The sequence below is a fragment of the Hippoglossus hippoglossus genome, chromosome 16, assembly GCF_009819705.1.
Source record: "Hippoglossus hippoglossus isolate fHipHip1 chromosome 16, fHipHip1.pri, whole genome shotgun sequence".
NCBI lineage: Eukaryota > Metazoa > Chordata > Actinopteri > Pleuronectiformes > Pleuronectidae > Hippoglossus > Hippoglossus hippoglossus.
This window is the reverse complement of record NC_047166.1, coordinates 17,539,820-17,560,442: the sequence shown is the minus strand read 5'-3', so window position 1 is coordinate 17,560,442 and position 20,623 is coordinate 17,539,820. Positions and strand designations below refer to the sequence as shown.

The window sequence follows — 20,623 nt, the reverse complement described above, 5'->3', positions numbered from 1 at the left end:
TCGGTTCATTTGGTTCAGGCCAAGAGGGGGAAAAATAGATATATCGTTGTCTTTCAAGCTGTAAAAATACTGTTATATGAACTGACAGTTAACCCGCTCATTGGACAACTTTGGTTACCGTTCTCTTGTCAATACAATCTTCTGTGGTGTTCACAAAGAGCTGATGCAGAAATAACTGATCATGAATATTATTATTGGAGGATCTGGACCTTGTGTTTTGCACCATAATATTCAAGGAGGACAGTGTGTGGTCTTTTATTGAGGAATGTCTGAAGTCCTTGTAGAATAGGACACACACTCCGGGCACCTCTGTGTGAACTCCTTCTCACTTTCTTATTTAAGAGAAATCCTTACACACACTTAGTAATATGCACAGGTGTTACCATTGTTACCTAATCTTGAATAAATAGGCCTGCAGGCTCTACATTTATACAGATTGCCTAGAAAATAGTTTTTAATGACTAATGATCCACAGATTGTATAACATTAGTTTAGCCTTTGAATTCACACAAAAACCACGTACATGTATCTACTACTAGAAAACCCTGTGATCCTACGTTTCACACTATAAACGATCCACACCAGTCGGTTTGGAAGCAGTTATTAGGTTTGACTGACAACTTTCACACCAGCACTAACAAACCTCACTAAATGGGCAAATCGACACAAGGTTATTAGACTTGGAATTTCATTTTTGAGGAATTCAAATTCTTCTTTTTCTTTTTATCATTTTTCCCATTTTGTACATTTTGTACATTTTGAGTTTTATTTTGGTTTTTATCCTCAAGATGGCAATATGCACCCTTCACAGACTTGCGAGTCCCTCAGACAGTTTTGTTGTGTCTTTCAGTAATAATAGCCTCATGCAACACATAATACACTTAACTTGAGATGACTGTGTTTCTCTTTTTGTATCTCGATGTGTCACAACAGCAGCAACACAGCAATTTCTCATAGTATTTGTAGTATTACGGCCATATTGAAGAGAAAATATGAGATTTCAAAAATAATGTTGTAATATTAGAAGAATATAGTTGTAATTTAAGATGAAAAAAGTAATTACACTACAAGAAAACTGAAAATAAATCACCGGTTGGAGGAACCTGTGCTCAGCAGAGTTCCAGCTTCTTCTGGATCCAAAATCTTGAAACAATCTCATTGTTTTTTGAGAAACTATGAAACACCTTTGAATATCACACAGATGAATTGGCTTTAATACGCTGACGTAATTTCTTTACAAAAGTATATCGTCAAGTACATAATTTTAAAAAAGTAAAGAATTCAGCACAAAAAAGTTACACATTTTTCGCCCTTTGCACTTCCGATATGTCCTTGTTTCTGTTCATGCTGTTTCTTTGTCTTCCCCCCTCCCCTCCATTTATCCTCTTTATCACGCCACCACTTCTGTCCCCCATTCGTCTCCATTGGTCCCATGCCATTTCTCCTTCACCCTCTTGTCACGCCTCCTCTCTTTTTCCATCCCTCTTCTACTTTTTTGTCCAACCTCTGTTTGTCTTTCTCCCTCACTCTCTGATGTAGCGTTGTAGCTTTGATATTTCTCTTTGCCCTGCCCTCTCCTAATGGGAAGACAAATGGAGAACAAGAACCAATCGAGTCCAGATCTCAGAGACGGCGCAGTCACTCGAAGTAGATTCAATAATAATCAAGAGGCTTTTAAAAATGTGTACAGTCTTATGCGCATGGTGTGATGCTGAGGCATTAAGCCCCCATTCATTGCCTCTATTCAAGTGGTTCAATACTTTCATAAATGGGAAATTCATTTTATTTAATGTCCTTGATAATGTAGGAAGAAATGGAATAAGGCTGCACGGAGAAAAAAGATTGTGTAATTATGTGGCAGTAGTGCACTGTCAGACCTGTTGTGAGCTTACATATGTTATTTAGAGCCACTTATTAAACACTCAAACACAGCGATGGGTGTTAAGATGCAATGCTTTTGAAGACCTAACCAAATAAGATCAATGCCATCGACTTCTGAAAGACATTTGGGCGATTAATTTCCTAAATGTGTTGTTTCATCAGTGCATTGTACTCCTGTTTGTCTCCCAGCCAATTCCGTATGTGCTGTTTTAGGTTTATGATGAGGATATGTAGTGAAAGTAGTAAACTTCCTCTCCCCTGGGGATACTGTGAGGGAATGGCTTGGTGAAGACCATCAGTTTTCTTTTAGCCTTAAAAAAGAGTAAATATCTTCTAAAGCTCACTTCTCTGTCTCAGCTCACAGTCCTTACAGTGTTGTTTATTGCAGTGGACACATCTATTGAAATTTTAATGATATAAAGTGCTGCTAGCAACACGAATAAATATCTTCTAATATATATTTTTACATTTAGGTTAGCTTCTCCTCATGTGAGATGCTTGAACTTGAAGTTAGTAACCCTCCAGAGTGCATATTGTTCTGTCCCAGGGCTTTGAGCTCTTTGATGTTGGGTGTCCTAAACAAAAATATTATAAAATATTTACAATGGAGAAGGGTTGAATCTCATTCAGCTCAGCTAAGGGATTCCTTATTTTGTAACATCTGAGGATTAGATCCCATTTTCCAACTGAATGATTTCCCGTGTTGCTCGCTAATGGATTGGATTTTATTTTAAATGAGAATTGTCCCATTTGAAGGACTGGGTCTAAAACCATTGAGCCATTATCAGCTGAAGGTGTCTATTTACCAACAGAATGTGTCTTAGGCTGTTTCCACGTTCTTTTCATGTTTCATGTTACATTGTAAACGTTTGATTAGGTTAGGTTTAGTTAGGGCTGGGTAATAAAACCATATATTTGAAGAAGAATTATGGCAATGTCATTTTCATCAATACCAATATAAATAAAGTCCAATATGTATCAATATAATGCTCATGCATTGTGCAAGCACAGAGCTCTCCTGAGATTTGTAAAATATTTTGCTGTTCTGCAAGTGTTTGTCATTCTCTGCTCATGAAGAAGAGTTCAAAACCGCAGCCTTTACTCAGGAACAAAAGTGAGGGTTAGGGTTAGGGTTAACTCAAAATAAATAATAATGTGACCTTCATGCTGATAATCAGCCCTACTTTTGGTTTTAAATTGCAATTAAGGGAGCCAATTAAGACTTCTGTTTTCATCACCTACTTGGGCTGCATCTGCCTACACTTGACATTGATTGTTTTGTTAACAGGTGTGTGTCAGAAGTTGTATTACCATATCATTATGGTATTAATACTAGCATCAACAACTTTAGGAGTAGCACTAGTTCGAATGCACCAACTGAATTTCCTTGTTGTTTTGAAGGTCCAGACCAAACAAGGTACAGTAGGTGTGAAATTGCCTTTACACTGAAACTAAGATCTACAGTATATTGTTTATCTTCTGAATTTAAGCAGGTGCATCTAGGATAATATGTGTGTGCCCCCCCCCCCCTATTTTTCTTTACATCATGTTTCTTTTGCTGTGCCCCTCATACCAGAGGCGAGATGGATCTGTTTATTTTCTCTGCTGGAGGTTTAACAGTTTCTGTGCTGCCCTACAGTGGTTTGCTCTATCCCACAGCTCCAATGAGTGGTAACAGTGTGTGCTCCACTCTTCACAGTACAAAGCCATGCTACCTGGTGCATGTCGTGACAGTTAAACACAAAACCCCACACTTCAATAAGTCTGCTTCAAATCACTAAAGCTCCAGTTCTTTTTTTCACCTGTACACACATTCAGGCACATTATTCTCCACACATCTCTGTCATTTTATTGACATGTTTTGTGGCCCACACACTTTTTATGTCTTATTTCTCTTGCTGTTTCTGTAGCATACCGGAGTCACAAGGATTTTTTCTCCAACTAACAGAAAGAAAACATTTAAACCAGAGTTATTATGACATTTTGATAAATAGATTAAACAGGTAAAAACAGTCCACAGTTTGAAAAACAAACCAGGCGTAGGTTTTGTCCGACAATGTGTTGTCTGTTCACTTCAATTACTTGCCTTTTTGTTTAGCAGCATTGACTACTGGGAGACACATGCAGTGACGCACACCACATAGTAGCTCAGTGTGTGGGTGGGTCTGTTTAGATTTGGTTTAACAGTATTTCACTTCACACATTTTCATAGGGATGAAGCTCAGAAGCACCTTGTACAGCAAAGCAAAATAAAAAAGAAACGCGGATTGAGTTTGAATACTGATTTTAAAATGTTTTACTTTATTAATGATTTGATCTCTTAATACACATAGATCTACAAAGAAATACATGGACCATAGACTAAGAACACCCCAATCCCACACCTCCAAGTCTTGGAAGCCAATGAGAAAATATTGAAAGACCCATATATCCTTGAAAATCACCTGTTTCTCAATGCGTGACAGATTTTTTCCCCCTTCTATGATAATAATGAGAATAACTCATTAGTGCGTAAACAGTCACCGGTCGGCAGCTTTTTCTCTTCTCGGTGTGACCTATACACACTGACTATGGTCAATTTCCATAATGTGATCCACTAAGGGGCCAGTTCTGCCTCAGAGACCTGAGCAGTGTTCTTCACTGTGTAGGAGTTCCCTCTGCAAACTAAGAAGCGGCATTTAGCTTTGTCACGATGTATAAAATCCCTCTCCCCACCGATTACGACTCTGGGAAGAAAACCACTGTTTTGAGCTTTTTTACGACTCAATATTTAGTAGCAATGATTTACTATTCAGATTTAATTCGATTTACTCATCTGTGTCCTGTTTACTAAAGAATGCACATCTCTCTGAACTCTTTAGATATTTAAATAGTTGGTTTGGACATTTTTAATTAACTCTAAATACCCAAAGGTGACCTGTTATAGGGGGCAGACACAGCTGCACCCAAATTCATCACGAATTCATCACTTTGTGTTACAGGGACGCCGGAGTGAGAACAGCAGGGGTCAAACTGACAATTAAAAATGTTCCTCCTTTTAAAGCCCTCTTGTGACTTGCAACAGATTGCAGTAATGTAGCTGTGAAAGCAAGCTAAATAATTAATTCCATGCACCAGTTTGAGACGTTTTTCTACAGGGAATCTTGTCCGCGGATGTTTTATGGCTGTTGTTTCTTCCTAATTATGTGGCGACTAAGTTTGCCTCTTAATAATAAATAACATTCATTATTGTCAATTTCGTCGTCAGTATTTATGGCCTATCACTGTGGTTGTGAATGAATATAAAGTGAACTGCAGAGTGTATAGCAGGAGGTTTTCTATTGTATGTATCACCTGAAGTAAATATAACTTATAACTTGTCTGTTCATTTTAGCCAGAATATAATGTAGATAAAATGATTATATGCACATAGTATTTGGCTGTTAGAATATTTGTATGGTCTGTAGTATTACTCACTGGTTATTGAAAGTCATTTTGTATCATTTCAGCTTTTCTTTTACTTTTAGACAAATTCCAAACAAAATGACTCTATTGACCAGATTAAAAGCTTTAATGAATGGACTCATTAGACAAAATGGTTTTATAGGTTGGTTGATTTCGTTGCTCATTATCCAACAATTTTACAATTAATAGCCATTTGCAATTCTTCACCATTTGTGTCATATTGAAATCTTGTTTTCTAAAAAACAATTTAGCAAAATTGTCTTATGTCAGGAATGGAATTTATCCTCCTCTTCTTCCTCCTCTGAAGTTAACCTAACAATTGCAACACAAAAGTACTACTGTGAGACATTTAGCTGTATTGGCACTCACTTACACGCACATATATATTTCAAATGCAGTCTCAGACATAACTTTGTGTAAAACCTTAACTTATAAATTGTTTGATGCAAATAACTAAATTGAATTTAGCTGGAATAAGCTAAAGTATAAACACGTATCTTCTCTTGACATGACAGTATGATCAGTAATATCATATTAAATAATAACAATACATCCGAGAATGTGTCAACATCATTGTATAAGAGTTAGAATTACATATTGAAAATAGAAACTCAACTTTCTCCCATACAGCGAATAGTCCTGTCTAAAAAAACACAGACATATATTGGAGTTCTGTAGCAGACTCTGAAAAACACAGAATTTAAACTGCAGACGCACTTAGGCAACCAAACCATTTTAACATTATTGATATAGCTGTGTGCGTAGGTGTGTTTGTTCATGTAAACACTGGCCCAGTGTTTATTGTCTGGAGCCATTTGACCAGCTCAGACGTAAAAAACGCTTACAACAGCAATGTTGTGTATTTGAATTTGTATGTGTGTGTACGTGGATGTATGCTACTATTGGGGGTTATAAAAGAAGTGGAGGAAGGACAGTGTCCCTCCTGCTTGTATGTCACTTTTAACAAGCTCTGAAATTTCCCTCTGAAATCCTATTGTCTGCTTCACGCATTGGGTGTTAATGTGATGGACACCAGAGAATGAAGGACAATTCTTAATTTAGTCAAATCATCTCTGAGCAGCTGTCAATCACATCAAGGGACATTTTTCTGGATTCATTTTTTAGGATCGCCTATTTATTATTTTTGCAACACTAATTCTAACCATAAAAAAGAACTAACACAGACTTCTTGCTGTCTATTTGATAAACCAGATGAGTAAAAATAACATATTTTAATTTGGGACACAGACACGTCCTTTTTTATTCAGCTACCAAGGATAATCAATTACTTTTGGATGAGCGAGCGCTCCTTCTGTCTTTGTGCGGTACTTTAGAGCAGAAGCAGAGAAGAAAGTGTCCTGACTTGACAAGTTGTCAACAATCGACTGTGTGTCTCTCTCTGTTTGTCACACCAGTGAAACAAAACAGCAGCAGAATACAGAGGCGGCCTTCAAGTCTGTATCAAGAGTGCACATCTGTCCCCATATTTTCTCGTACTTGAAGTAGCAATCATTTTTCACACTCTCACACACACACACGCATCATTGAACATTTAACTTAACACCCTTAAGCCTGACAGTTAAATCCTGCCCACATCATTCTCAACTGTGTCTTTTACCATAATTTGAACCTAATCCTGCTCTAAATCGAAAATTAAAATTCATAACAGTTTTCTCAATGAAAATTATAGTCTTCTGTTCATTTCTCAACTCATAGCTTTTACATTTGCAACACTGTGGCCACTTATCACCAGAGGTTTTCCCAAAGTCTAACAAATTGAATGTAGTAACCAGTGTCCTCTATGGAAATCCTCTATCCTCTATTTCCAAAGGCCCAGGTAACTTAGTAGTGTAGCTGGAGGGAGAACGGTCTAAATTTGTTTCCTCTTTAGTTCCTGTTGTAAAAAAGTCCCTGCTCTAAGGGTGGAAACCTTGTTATTTTAAAGCTTCGATTAAATACTGGAATGTTTATTATGTATCATGTGTTTCTTAGGGTTTGGTTCGATGTAGGCCCCCCAGGTCCCTTTTTGCCTGAGGCCTCCAAACTCCCACTCCTTCCAAAGGAACAAGAACTATTTTGGTGGAGTTTGCAGTGCTGCTCGTCACTGATTGGTTGAACACAAGCCAACAGCAACATGGCAAGTGAACGCAAAAAAAAACAAAACAATGCATTTAATTGCCATGGTGTTGAAGCAAATATAATTACCATGAAACATGTTGCTGCATTGTTGCTACGTGAAGGCCGTTGCTCTCAAACGTTCCCTCTCCTTTTCCACTCTGCCTCTCCTGCATCCATTCATTACATCTGAACAAAGGTCAGAGTTGTGCAGCAGTAAATGGAAAGAACAACGCAATGGAAGGAAGGCATAAAAAAAGGCTTTGGTAATTGAATTTTGGTTTTATGGCTCCAACATTCCTTGACCTCTAGCCCATGATAATAAAAAAAAAGCGATAATTTCAAATCACAATCAACATATTTTTTAACATCTTTTGGTGCTACATGCTTTTATGATCCCCCTCAAGTGACCCGTGTCTCTTTCATGACTCTGCCCTCCCTGTGGTTTGATTATTTTCGCATTCACTTCAGAACACCCATTCTCTGAAATGTAAATCTCAGCTATTCAGTGTGTCTCCGAATTTTCTGGTGAGCACACATCACACATACACCTACACGCATGAGTGTTTACCAGTTGTATATGAATGCATGGAGCGGAGTGTGTAGAAGAGGGAGAGAGAAGGGGAGTGATTGAGAACGATGAATAGCAACGGCAGAGGGTGATAACAGGGGCCCGGACTGTGTGACCTGTTATTCCGGCAGAAATCACGGTAAAACAGTGTAATGACAAAGTACTGCTAAATGCAGCATAATCACATGGCGCTGTGAATGTTCGTCTTCTTACCTTCCGAGTACCATCCAGGCCCCAGGCGTTCCAAATAACTCTTGTTTCAACCTTCGGCTCTGAATGCTTCTCTCCGCCGAGAACTCCTCTTCTCATTTTTCAGCTTACAGAGCTGAAGAAACATTTTCCCTCAAGTAGGCGAGGTAATTGCGTAGTTTATTTTGGACTTCATAATGTGTGAATCAGTACCAGCGTGATGATATCACTTTTGCTTGTTCACAGAGCTCCATGTCACCTAAGAATCTCTTTATTTCTTTGCTATATACAGTGATCAGGCTCCAGAGTTGGAGTTTATCCGCAGTGTGAAATCATTGCCAGTTAAATAGAACAAGAGTGCGAGCTTAAGATGCAGTCAGTGACTCAAACATGCCTTGGTGGATGTAACAAGTGAGAGGCAATGCATTAAAAGTAGGTGGCTTATTCAATTTCAGGACCCAGAGGTGTTTTCGAGAAAACTGACTGTGATCATGAACAGAAGACTTGTTTGTGTGACAGAGTTCCACTGCTGCAGTTACAGTTCAGTATTCATAACTTCAGCATTTTAGTGTATTTTAACATATAGTCATTATGATTTGCTGTGCTTCATTGGTTTCACTATATCTCAGGCTTGTGACAAATCGAGTATTATCTAATTTATTTATAGCTCACTCATGAGATTGAAACTAAACTCAAAAGGAGACATAGAGTACATGTCTTAATCAATCTCAAGACAAGTTGTTAATATTGTTCAACAAAACACATTATTTGCCCTCTACATTGTCACATTATAACATTTTCTAAACTTATCAGCAGGTCGAAATCCTCTTAAATAAATAAAGTCGTCTGGGAGAAAAATAATTGTCTGTGGTCCTCACAGGACTGTAATAAACACAACTTATCATTTCATTCTGACCAAATGAAATGATTAGCTGGTGTACCTTAGGGCTGCTGCACACTAGAGGATAATCGGGCTGATTTTAGACCCAATTTGACACTTCCGACAATCGCGGGGGAGTTCCCGACTGGAGGTTAATCGGTTCCGATTATCTGCCCAAATAATCCTGAAGTGTGGGGGGGTTTACAAAACTACAGATCGGAGCCTCCCTGATCTCTAATAATTGGACAGAAACCCGCAATTGCAAGAGAGAGAGAGAGAGAGAGAGAGAGAAAGGGAGAGAGAGAGAGAGAGAGAAAGGGAGAGAGAGCTGACCGTGAAGCATCCCCGGATGTTGCACACTCTCGTACAGCTGTGACTAAAAGCAACAATACATTTCCAACTTACCTCCAGCTCGCGCTGCAAAATCCATTAGACAATTCCACCTTCTCAGCCATGATTTCATCCATGTTTAGTTTTTTTGCTGCAAAACCGAACACACAAAGTTGGTCCTCCTCCATGTTTGGTTGTGTTCCCCTCTACAGTTGAGAAGGTGGTGGAAATCTGTTGGAAGCGTGAAAGAGATGAAAGAATCCCATATTCAGGTTTTATTAACCCATCTCTGACATCTGATGAAGGGCTTCTGATTGGACATTTTAAAGATTGAGATGAATGGCTCAAGGTTAGCATGTCAGGCTGTGATAGGAAGAAAAGAGCGAATTAGCTGGTGGGGCTTACAGATAGCGGGATCATGGGCATGCGGAAGAATTCCTGACTGTTGCTTTCGCTTAGCCTCATGTGTGCATATGGTTGAGCAATAACTGGAGATCCCAAAAAATACCTTGGTCTCAGAGATCACATAAAACAGGAGACTTCCTTGCAACTTCATAAGCCATCAAGTGTCCCAGCCCGTCAGGATTGGACTTTTTATTATTTGTTTAATCATCCTGAGTCATTTCTTTGAAACCAAAGCCATTATTCACACCCTCTTTTTTTCTAACAAATCCTAAAGCCATGCCTTCAGAATAAAAGTAATTGATACAGAACAAAGCCTTTTTCTGGAGACTCCTGCTCCAATCCAGCTACTTCCTGCTATTTCAGAAGCCTGTAGGGTATTTAAGGTCTATGAAGTTGCAGTTGGAATTCTGGTGAACTTTTTGTATGGGAGGTCACACTCAGCTAATCCTATTTGTAATCAAGGCTTTCTTCTTTCTCTGGTCCAAGAAAAGGGCCATGTTGTCTTTGGAGCAATCACAACCCCAGCCTATCGCCCGGGGGTCAAGCTGTGGAGTTATTTACCGTATTAAGTATGCCTGCTTGGTTTTGTTGTTTGAACCACGCTCGCCATGCTTTGATGATTAGCCCGTGGCTTTGTTTCTACATCAAGGCTGCTCTTGTCGGAGTGCGGTTGTAGGAATTGTTGAGATGTGCGATAACTGCTGTTGTTTAGATGTTTGGATTAAGGGTACAAGAGATTAATGTGTTTTCTGGTCCAGGTGATTTATGTCATGTTTCTGTTTAAGCCACCGCAAAAAGCCCTGTCTTTAAGTCTTATCTTTGAAATGTTACTTGTAACCTAATGCATGGAATTTCACTTTGTCCTGCTATTAAGACGATTAATCCATTGCTGTTTGTCCTTGTCTCTCTCTCTCTCTCTCTCTCTCTCTCTCTCTCTCTCTCTCTCTCTCTCTCTCTCTCTCTCTCACACTCACTCTGTAGCCCCAGCAGAGCCGTTGCTGTGCAAGTTTGCTGATGGAGGCCAAAAAAAGAGGCAGACCCAGGTCAAGTATCCCCAGAATGGCAGACCGTGGACACGGGATGGAGAGGTAAGGCTTACAGGTTTATTTAATCATCAATACCGGCTCACCAGTACCCGTCGTATAAGACTTCCTTCATCAGCCGCTGCAAGATATTATTAAATCATAAGTGGAGGGGGCCATTGTAACACAAGAACCATGTCCTTCAGCCAGTGTTGCACGAAATAATCATTTTTACCCTCTGCCACTACAAAAGAAAGCAACATAGATTTTTCCTCAGGCAGAATTATGCTGCAGCAGACATTTCTTTAATCAACAATAGCCCCTCGCTTCTCACAATCAGAGTGAGTGCAATGTGTCTTCTGAGAGTGGATGTCCAAGAGGAAATAGTTAAGTTAACGAAACCAAAAAGTGATGTTGTTCTAACTTAATCACAAGTATGAGTAGAGTATATCCACAAACCTCTTTTAAGCCTTTTTCCTGCTCAACTTTCTAGCAAAAGCATAACAGTAATTATATCATAATAGAAATGCTGTTGCAATAACTGCAATGGATTGTATTGGAGCGTTCCACAGCAGTGTCTGCAGCTGCTTCACAGAAAGTCTAAAAAGTCACCTTTCTCATACATTTTAAATATCTAGCCGATGTTCCCTTTGACATCAGTTCCTTTTTCACATTTATAACAGAGTATAAAATCTGAAAAGCTTGACAGGCCCCCCTGCAGGGTTATTATCAGCTTTCATATCCAAATAACATACTGAAGGCTGAATTAGAGATGCTGCTGACAGTATGAAAGCTGGCATATACAAAAGTTATTAAATTTAAAATATACGGTTATTTTGCGAGACCCCAATGCCAAGTTATGTTTCCTTTTGTCGAAACTCGCACTTCCAGTCTGTCATCTGCGGGAGAAATGAAAACCTTGTGCACCAGACTGAAAGCAGATTGAGTGTTGCACAATGCCGCAAGTTCAGACCTTGTTAGTGTCGATACCAAAGCTTTAATTCAAAGAACAAGGGAAAGTGAAGAATAATGTCGCCACCCACACTCTGATTGCAGTTTTAAATGGTTTCCCAACCATGTGCATTACATGGAGGCTGGGAAAGAGAAGGGTAGTCAAGTGAAATGAAATGGAACCAGGCTGAAACAACTGTGCGCCGTAACAAGAGCTGCCACAACAGAAACAGGATGCCACGGTGCATGTGTGTTTGACTTTTGTGTTTGTTGCAGACACGGATTGCAGCTTTCATTTCTTTAGAGCCAAGAAATCTCCCCAGGGCTTAGTTAACATTAGAGGCCTCCGTGTTTAGTGATTCTTTCCTGTGTCCTGTCCTGAATTGTCAGCTGGACTTAAAATAAATGGCACGTGCTTTCAGCGGGATACCTCGCACATTTGTCAGTGGCCCAAGTCCTGACAAGCCCCACTTGGCGTTGAAGAGGAAAAGCATCCCTTCAGAGGTTTCTGCATTTGTCAGCGCCACGTCTCAGAGTCCAGGCAGACTAATAGACACATCTGGCTGGGGAGGTGCTCTGAGGGGCCTCACCGCGTCCGCACACTCAGTCAGCCGACCCTAATCTCCCAGAATCCCTCACTCGTAAATGAATCTGACCTTGGCCTTGATTATGAGACAGTGGGCCCCTGGGTACAGCCTTTGTGGGCCCCTCACCCCTCCTGCAACAGACCTAGACACCCAAAGAAGAGGAGGGTGCACCCACACTGTGTGTAGTTGTCTCTTTTTTTTGGGGGGGGGGGGGGTTGATTTGCATTTCTTTCACTTTTAAACATTTTACAATCATTTTCTTTCTCTGTTTTGTGTCCTTTTGAAATCTCCTGTTAGTCTTTGTAGTCTCTTTGTGTCTCTTTATAACCGTTTTGTCTTTTTGTAGTCATCACTTTTGCCTTTTTGTGTCCTTGTAGCCATCTTTTTGCTGTTTTCCTCTTCTTTGTAGCCTTTTGCATTGTCACTTTGTGTGACCTCATACTATCTGTCAGAAAATGGACATTTTGTGTTTCTTTACAATCAAGTTGTTGTTTTATGTTCTTTTGAAGCCATCTGCGTGGCTATTTTGTGTCTTTTTGTAATCATCTTTTTGTCTTTTCTGTCTCTTTTTGTAATCTTCTGCTTTAGCCATTTTGTGTCTCTTTGTAGCCTTTTGTGTCTCTTTGAAAGCATCTGTTTTAACAATTTTCTGTCTCTTTGTAGCCATCTGTTAGTATTTTGGTGTCTCTTTGTAGCCTGTGTGAGCCTCTTTAAAGTCGTTTGTGTCATCGATTCGATTTGTGACTCTTTGTAGCTGTTCGGTGTCTCTGTCACTGTTTTGCGTTTCTTTGTAGTTGTTTGATTGACTCTAACAATGAGTGGTAACTGTCAAACAGAGGTTTCTGGTCGAGGGCCCTTCTGGAGGTGTCCTTACATGCTTCCCTCTGGAAACATGTGGTTTTTGCTGAAGATGAAGGAAACTTAGACGACAGGATGCAACATCAAGATGCTTCACAGAGCTGATCTCTTCTAGCTCTGGCACAGAACTCCTTTTTTGACCAAAGATAATTCAATAACTTGTCAAGGAATCAGTGAATACAAATATTGCTCAGGGTGAAGGATAGAATTATTGTGTGTGATGTAAATTTGTACCTGCTTCAAATCTGATTTCTGTTAGAGGGCTGGTATGAGAATGAATCTCTGGCTTTTTAATGATTAATTTTTGCTATTTGATGTCATCAATTTCTGGCAGTCCTTTTTTATTGCTTCTGCAGTTTATATTCCCCCCCCGTCCTGGCAAGGAACAGCGTTTGGGGTAAAACCAAACATCGCAGCAGAGTTATGCATCAGGGCACACTTTCAACTCATGTGCCAATTTGGAGAGAAGGGCCTTGTGTGGAATATAGAACAAATAAAATGACTTTTGTATTGCTGGAGATATAAGAGGAGGGGGACCGACGACGGAGGGACAGACAGAGAAGGAGAAAAATAAAGATGAGAAGACTTAAAAAAACACAATTGATATTTTAAGTTTATAAGTGGATGAAGATGTTCATTAATTCACACATGATAGAAGAAATGAGGCACAGAAAGAAAATAGTCATAGAGAATAGAGCCTGGACTTAATAGATACTACATCTGATGGAGAGGAGGAGAGTACAACTAAAATACACTTGTGTAGCTTTGTGTTGACTTTCTTCTCATACAGATTTTATGCAGCTGGAGAGCTTTTTGGCCACTGTTAAATTCCCTAACAGATTTCTGCTGTGACAACTACAGGCTGTGTATATAACAGCTCAGAAAAGCGGCTTTCAGACATGCAATTAAATCTGGAGAACCTCTGGACATTCTCCAGAGTTTCTCCGGCCAGTCCACTTGTCAGAACACCACAGAATGTCCTAATGAGCTGATGTTAGAACACAGCAGAAGATCCTCAGCAGGATTCAAAGTGAGCGAGAGGGTGTGACGATGACGTTTCGAACACATGATGGACACAAAAAAGGAAAACACAGACAAAGATGTTAAGAGAGCTTTTTGTGATAAGGGCCAGTGCCGGCGATGATGTGCTGTAAACAAGAACATGCAAACTCTGCAGCGGTATCAATACGTTACATCCTGTCTCTGCAAGCTGCTCCACCCCTCACCTGAACTCTCCGGAGATTTTTGTGTTGTTGTGAATGCATCGGGGAACGAATGATTTCAGAACAAACCAGAAACTTTTATGTTTCCTTATTTACCTCCGATTGTCTCTTCTCTGCTCCTTTGTGCGTTCACAGTTGGGAGTAACTGACTCATTTCACACGATATGTAACATCTTCATCTGAATCAGCTGGGCTGTCACCTTCATGGGGCCCAGTGTGGATTTATGTCTGTTTCTCTCTGTGTGTGTGTGTTTTTTTTATTGACACAATGTTAAACATAAGTGGAGCGAACAGCAGAAATGACCGAGTTTGGTTTGAAAAGAGAAGTTTGTGGCATTTGTTTCATTGCTGACAGCTCATTATCATGAAGTCCATTTTTATTTTGATGATTTTTTAATAACCAGAATCTTTTAGTAAAATAGATACGATGAAACTTTAAAAAGGTTTGCCCAATAATAGACTAAGGAGCAGTTCGTTGTTTTACATAGCTAAGTGCATTGTGCCAGGAACTTTTTGTGTTGCTGCATACAGTATCTTCTATGCAAGATAATAACAGTTGCCCCTCTTTTTCCTTTGTGTGGTAATTTTTCTGTGTTTATTTTTGAACATGACACATAGTTTGAAGTGGCTCGCAGGCTCACACATAATCATTTTACTGTTAAGTGCTTTTAACAGACTCATTTGGGAATTTTGGGCGACAGAGGACATCATCCATTGTTCTTTATTTAGCAGTTCTTTGTATATTTGGTGAATTTAAAGACAAATTGTGTGCTCAGTGTTTATTGTACATCATGAATCACACCTTCCATCTCCAGTGTCTCCCTCTCTCTCTACATTCATTACCCTTGCTGGCTTGACCATTAGTCATATGCAGTATTACTAAATCAGTGTTTTAATGTCAGTTGACAACACCGATAGTTTACATGTGAAACTCTTAATAATTCTTTCTAAGTATTTTAACCTGTGAGTTTGTTTGTTTATCTTTTCCTCCAGAGTGGCATGGCGTTGACGTATGATCCCGCTGCGATGCAGAACGGGTAGGTGGACAGTTTTCATCACAGGGTTACAAGCTGTTTCTGCAACGTGTGCAAACGTAACTTTTTTGATTCACACTCCTCGTCAAATATGTAAAGCAAATACAAAAAATGCTGAAGTCCTGATATCGGCACCTGCAGATGAGCCTTTACGAAACTGACACATGATTGAGCAAACCTGTATGTGGATCAGCCAACCATCAGCACGCTTATCTACAAGAGCACATGTTGCAAATGAGTAGAATACATATGCACACACACACGCACTCTCTCTCTCTCTCTCTCTCTCTCTCTCTCTCTCTCTCTCTCTCTCTCTGTCTTTCCTGCTCTCGCCCTCATTCTCTCATCTGACTCTCATGCAGGTTGAGCGTGTATTTATGCATACAAGCTGTCAGACATGTAGGTTTTGATTGCCGACAGGGAAGTTGGGTGGTGTTGCAGAGCCGCTGTAAGACTTTCATCAGCCAAGGCTATCTGCAGTGCTCCCAGGCTGAATGCACAGAGCAGAGTGTCTGCCTGCCTGTTTCAGGGGGGAAATTGGAGATCGGTCCTGTCTGCTAGGAATGCTGCTGGTGATGCGATCCCAGGAGATGCTTCCCTCCAGCTCTGTGCTTCTCTTCTCCTCCGCCTTGTCTACTCAGTCCTCCTTCCTCTTTGTTTCCCCGCTTTGCCTCTTCTCCCTCTTCTTTACTCTTGTCCTGTTGTGCTCCATGAATTGTTACATCCCTTCCCTTTCGTCATATCACCTCTAAACCTGTCTACCTGCCTGTCTGACCATGTGCCGTTTTTTGCTGACTGTGTGCAACCATTTTTCTCCCTCCCTTCTTTGCCTTGTTGTCTTGTTTAGTCTCTTTCTTCTTGCAATTCCCACTCTCCATTTCCAAGCATCTGCTTTACTTTTTGTCTATCCTGGTGACTCAGTGCACGTGCGCGTGCTCGTGCATGCATCAATGCATGCTCACACGCGAGCATCTGTGCGCTGGCGGTGCTTAAGCCCTCTCCGACCTCTCTTCCGAGGTCATCTGAGCTCCTTCCGGCCAAGCACTAAATGACTGCGAAATGCTAATGCAGCTAATTAGAGAGGCGCAAAGCAAGGGGAGAAAGGAGTTGAATAAAAAAAGAGGGGGCCAGGCGGGGGTCAAGAGGAGGGCAAAGGCAAAAATAAAGTCAGCCCAAGGAGAGGGGAAGGGTATGAATCAATTACAGGTTTGTCAGTCTCTTCAAGCTCGAGGACGGCTGGTGTTTAGTGTCTGATGCCAATCTGATGTTATTGGAAACATGTGTCCCAACTGGCCAGACTGCTTTGGCTTGTTGCCTGTCCTCTCTATTTGGAGGCTCTTTTTCTCTATTTCTCACCTCTTTTCTGGTCTGCCTGTTTTCCTTTTGTTTCTCCCTCCCTCCATGCCTCTGTTCTTTGCTCTCTTTCTCTGCCGTTATATCTTTCTTCTATCTCTCCTGCCCCCCCCCCCCCCCCCCCCCCACACACACACACACACACACACACACACACACAGTATATTTTAGCCCGCTCACTCACATCTCTGCTGAAAATTCACAGAGGTCGGCATTAAATCATTTGCTAATTTTTCAGGGCAAACTCCTGACAGTGCGACTAGGTCACACCAGGGATTCACAAAGAGGTTTTAAATTCAATCCTGTCTTAATGTTCTCTTCGCAATTACATGTTTAGTGTATTGTTTAAACAGCTGCGCTGGAGTCCCTATTGACAGCGTGCTGCTCAAGGCTAATAGCCTCCATCAATAACCTTGGATCTGTCCTCTACCTACTATTTCTCTCTCTCAATACACATCACTCTAATGAAAAATACAATAAACACAATCAGAGAACCATATTGAATAACCTGGTTGCATTTGCTCATTTGTATTCATCAGTGACAGTAATACACTATCTCTAATGTGAGTCATACATTAATTGTACAGTCAAAAAGATGGATCCACAGAGCCGATCCGTAAAGGACTTTTTCTTTCTTGTTTGTGATCATCACATGTTCCAGTTCTCACTCTGACTTAGATCCATACCTGTCCAGTCTGTTCAACTCAAGTGATGTCAATGGTTGAATTGTATCGATAAAGCAGATGTGCAGTAGCTCAAAGAAAACAATGCCAATACAGAATGATTGTGTTACGGTGAACACTTGTGGTTTCCATGGAGGCTACATTTAAAGGGAAAGCTACGGAGACATGGAGAGAAGCCAGAGGTCAAAGGTGTGAAGGGAAATATAAGAAAAATCTCTAATGGGGAAAAAGCTCTTTGAGCTGCATTTCTTGTATTAAAGGTGCTATACAAATAAAGTTTTTACTATAATTATAATTGATGATAACAACAATATATATTGCTTATGATTTACTTGTCTATTTCCAAATAAGTTAACCATGTTATATTTTTGAAAATTAGGGACTAACCTCAATCTACTCTTGACCTTAACCTCTACTCTTTATGGACAACTAATGTTCAATTCAATCAAGAGTATAAACTGCATCTTTGGCCTCTACCTAGACCACAATCATAGCTGAGAAGAGAGGGTCATCCACTAACCTGAAGGTCTATTCCACCCTCACAACTACATGTGTTCTTGTCGCAGCCATTCATCTGTACATTTTCTTTCTTTGGCTTGTTGCTGAGCCCCAATTTATCACAGAATGTTGTATATTATATTATAAATAACACAGAGAAGAACACAGGAATGGAATAACATAAGATAAAAACGTTGCATATATTTGGCAGTGGTAGTTTGGAGAAACCTTTAAGTAAACCAACAGCGTGCATGTTTTTTTAAGGTGCTTTTATCCCCCAATTAAGCAACACTTGATTTGTGGCAAGTGCCTTTTTATACAATCATGGCTGTTAGAAGGAGATAGGGGAGGGTGTCTCTCTCTCTCTGCCTCTGCCTCTATCTCTCTCTTCCTTTCTTTCACTCTCTCTCCCTCCCCTCCCTCGCTCCATTATTCAGTCAACAGACACTTGGGGATCGATCGGGCACAGCAACACGGCCTGGCGGATGAAACATGTCCTCTCTAGGTACACAATGATAAATAAAGCACCGTGAGCCACAGCATTCTACCACTGCAGCGTTTGGGGGGGATGAAATGGAAAAAGAGAGAGAGAGAGAGAGAGAGAAAGAGACAGCAAAACCAGAAGGGCAAACAAAGGCATAGAGAAGTAAACAGAGTACAAAATGCAGATGTTAAAGATGAGATGCAGCCTTCCCATCAAAGTGGAATTATGCGTGTGTGCATTAAAGGCGATACTGAAACATTTCACCCACTCACACATTAAGGTGATAATTCGTTATTATGCATAGCAGCGGAGCAGACTCCTTTGTAACATGATGTGCACTCCGGTGCAGTGTCAAGTCTCATTCTCAGACGTCTTTGATGATGTGGCACAGAGTGAAGCTGCAATATTTATTGTTCCTGAGACAGCCTTGATGATGTCTGATCCATTTTCTCAGCGGCATCTTGAAGTGCACTGGGTGGTTGAAAAACAAAGAGGTACAAAAGGCTGAGTTTCACCTTTACATGTGGAGAGCTAAAGCCGTGTGTGGAGCTTTTTGACCGACGTTACATTTTTGTCCAAATTATACGTTTTTGTCTAATTGCCTTCTATCAGTTTTATCCCATTTATATGAATTTGCTGACAAAAATGTCAGAATCAACTAAATTTCCTTGTTTCCTTCCATAGGTATTACTCCTCACCGTACAGCATCTCCACCAATCGGATGATTGCACAGACATCAATCACACCCTTCATCGCTGCCTCTCCCGTCTCCACGTATCAGGTGGGTGGATCCTGTCTCAGCTCCTCTAGTTTATGTCCAGACTTGTGGAGATTTTCTAGTTCCTCCAGACGACGACCATTTCAAACAGTGCCGGTGGCGACAGGCAGTTGGGACACTCGCTGTCTCATAAAAGATAGAAGTTGTGTGTTTGGATCGATAACTTTACAGCTAAAATTCTAATTACTTGAATCTGGTCCAAGGCAACATTGCAAAGCACCTAAAAGTTCCAGCGTCTGCCATATTTCTTGACTTCCTGCCTAGCTGTCAGATTTAGCAAAGCAACTAATGCTCTCAGTCCGACACAGCTCCAAAATGGCATCCCATGGGCATATACTGCAACCTGCTAGCACTCTGTTAGCATCTTAAGTAAGGTTAGCAACTCTGTCCTCCTGTTGAAGTGATGCTAATACATACAAGGTTGCTTTTATACAACACAAACCTATATATTTGTAACCTCTTTTTAAAGATGTATGTCTTCGCCAGGAACCAATGGGATTTGAGTGCCTCTAACAGCAGGAGTCTAAAAGTATTAGGTGACGCACATACTCATAGATGTTTTTTATCTTTTCGTCGGAAGTGCTGAGAGTTAGAAAATGATAGAATGACAGCTGCTATATCTTCAGTGAAGTTAAGAACTCTTGTAAATAAGTTTATGTAAAAAAGCTTCTTATTGGACTACCATAAAACTCGGTGGAAGGATACGCATTGGGTGAGGAAAGAACCCATTCAATTGTGATGCAGACCTAGAACCAGGAATTTTTAAAAAACAGAAGCACGTTCTTCAACATTGCGAGGTTCTGAATGAAATGTGGATCTGGAAGAAAACAAATCTGGGATATTTATGAGTGTGTGTGATTTGGTTCCGATCAAAATAAAAATTGGATCTCGTGAATTTCAATTTGGTTTTATTTTATTTTATTTTTGGACTGTTGGATCTTGAGGGATGTATGCACTCTACTGAGTGACCTTCTAGTTTCAAATGGTCCTTTCAGGTCAGGAAAGACTTTAAGAAAGAGCAGTCATCAGCTCCCTTGGATTTAAAGCTGAGTTCTCACTACACCATTTTCAGCCGGATTTGCCAGTTGCCCAAGAGATTTGCAAATCGCCGACAAAGGCCCCCAATCGGCGCTCGATTGGCAGTCATCAATTGCTATGTGTGAAATTTTCAAAGATGCAATCAGATTTCCAACGGGCTCGAAAACTAGTCAGAGTCGGCGACTTCTCTAGCCAACTCCAGCCAATCAGAGTGCAGGACGGGGTTAAGGTGGTGAAAGTGCCTTTAGTAGTTAGATGCCCCATTATTTTTTACTCAACACATGTCTGTAATTTCGTCC

The 20,623-nt window shown here is 40.4% G+C and overlaps 1 protein-coding gene across 2 annotated transcripts in view; it reads left to right on the top strand.

The window, feature by feature from the left end:
• LOC117776653 (RNA-binding motif, single-stranded-interacting protein 3-like) overlaps window positions 1-20,623 on the top strand; it is a 125,499-nt gene that overhangs the window by 92,060 nt on the left and 12,816 nt on the right. For both annotated transcript variants that reach the window (XM_034610783.1, XM_034610784.1), the window contains exons 7-9: window positions 10,797-10,903; window positions 15,450-15,493; window positions 19,193-19,289. In XM_034610783.1, the coding sequence (XP_034466674.1) occupies window positions 10,797-10,903; window positions 15,450-15,493; window positions 19,193-19,289 (248 nt within the window). The remainder of the gene's footprint in view (window positions 1-10,796; window positions 10,904-15,449; window positions 15,494-19,192; window positions 19,290-20,623) is intronic.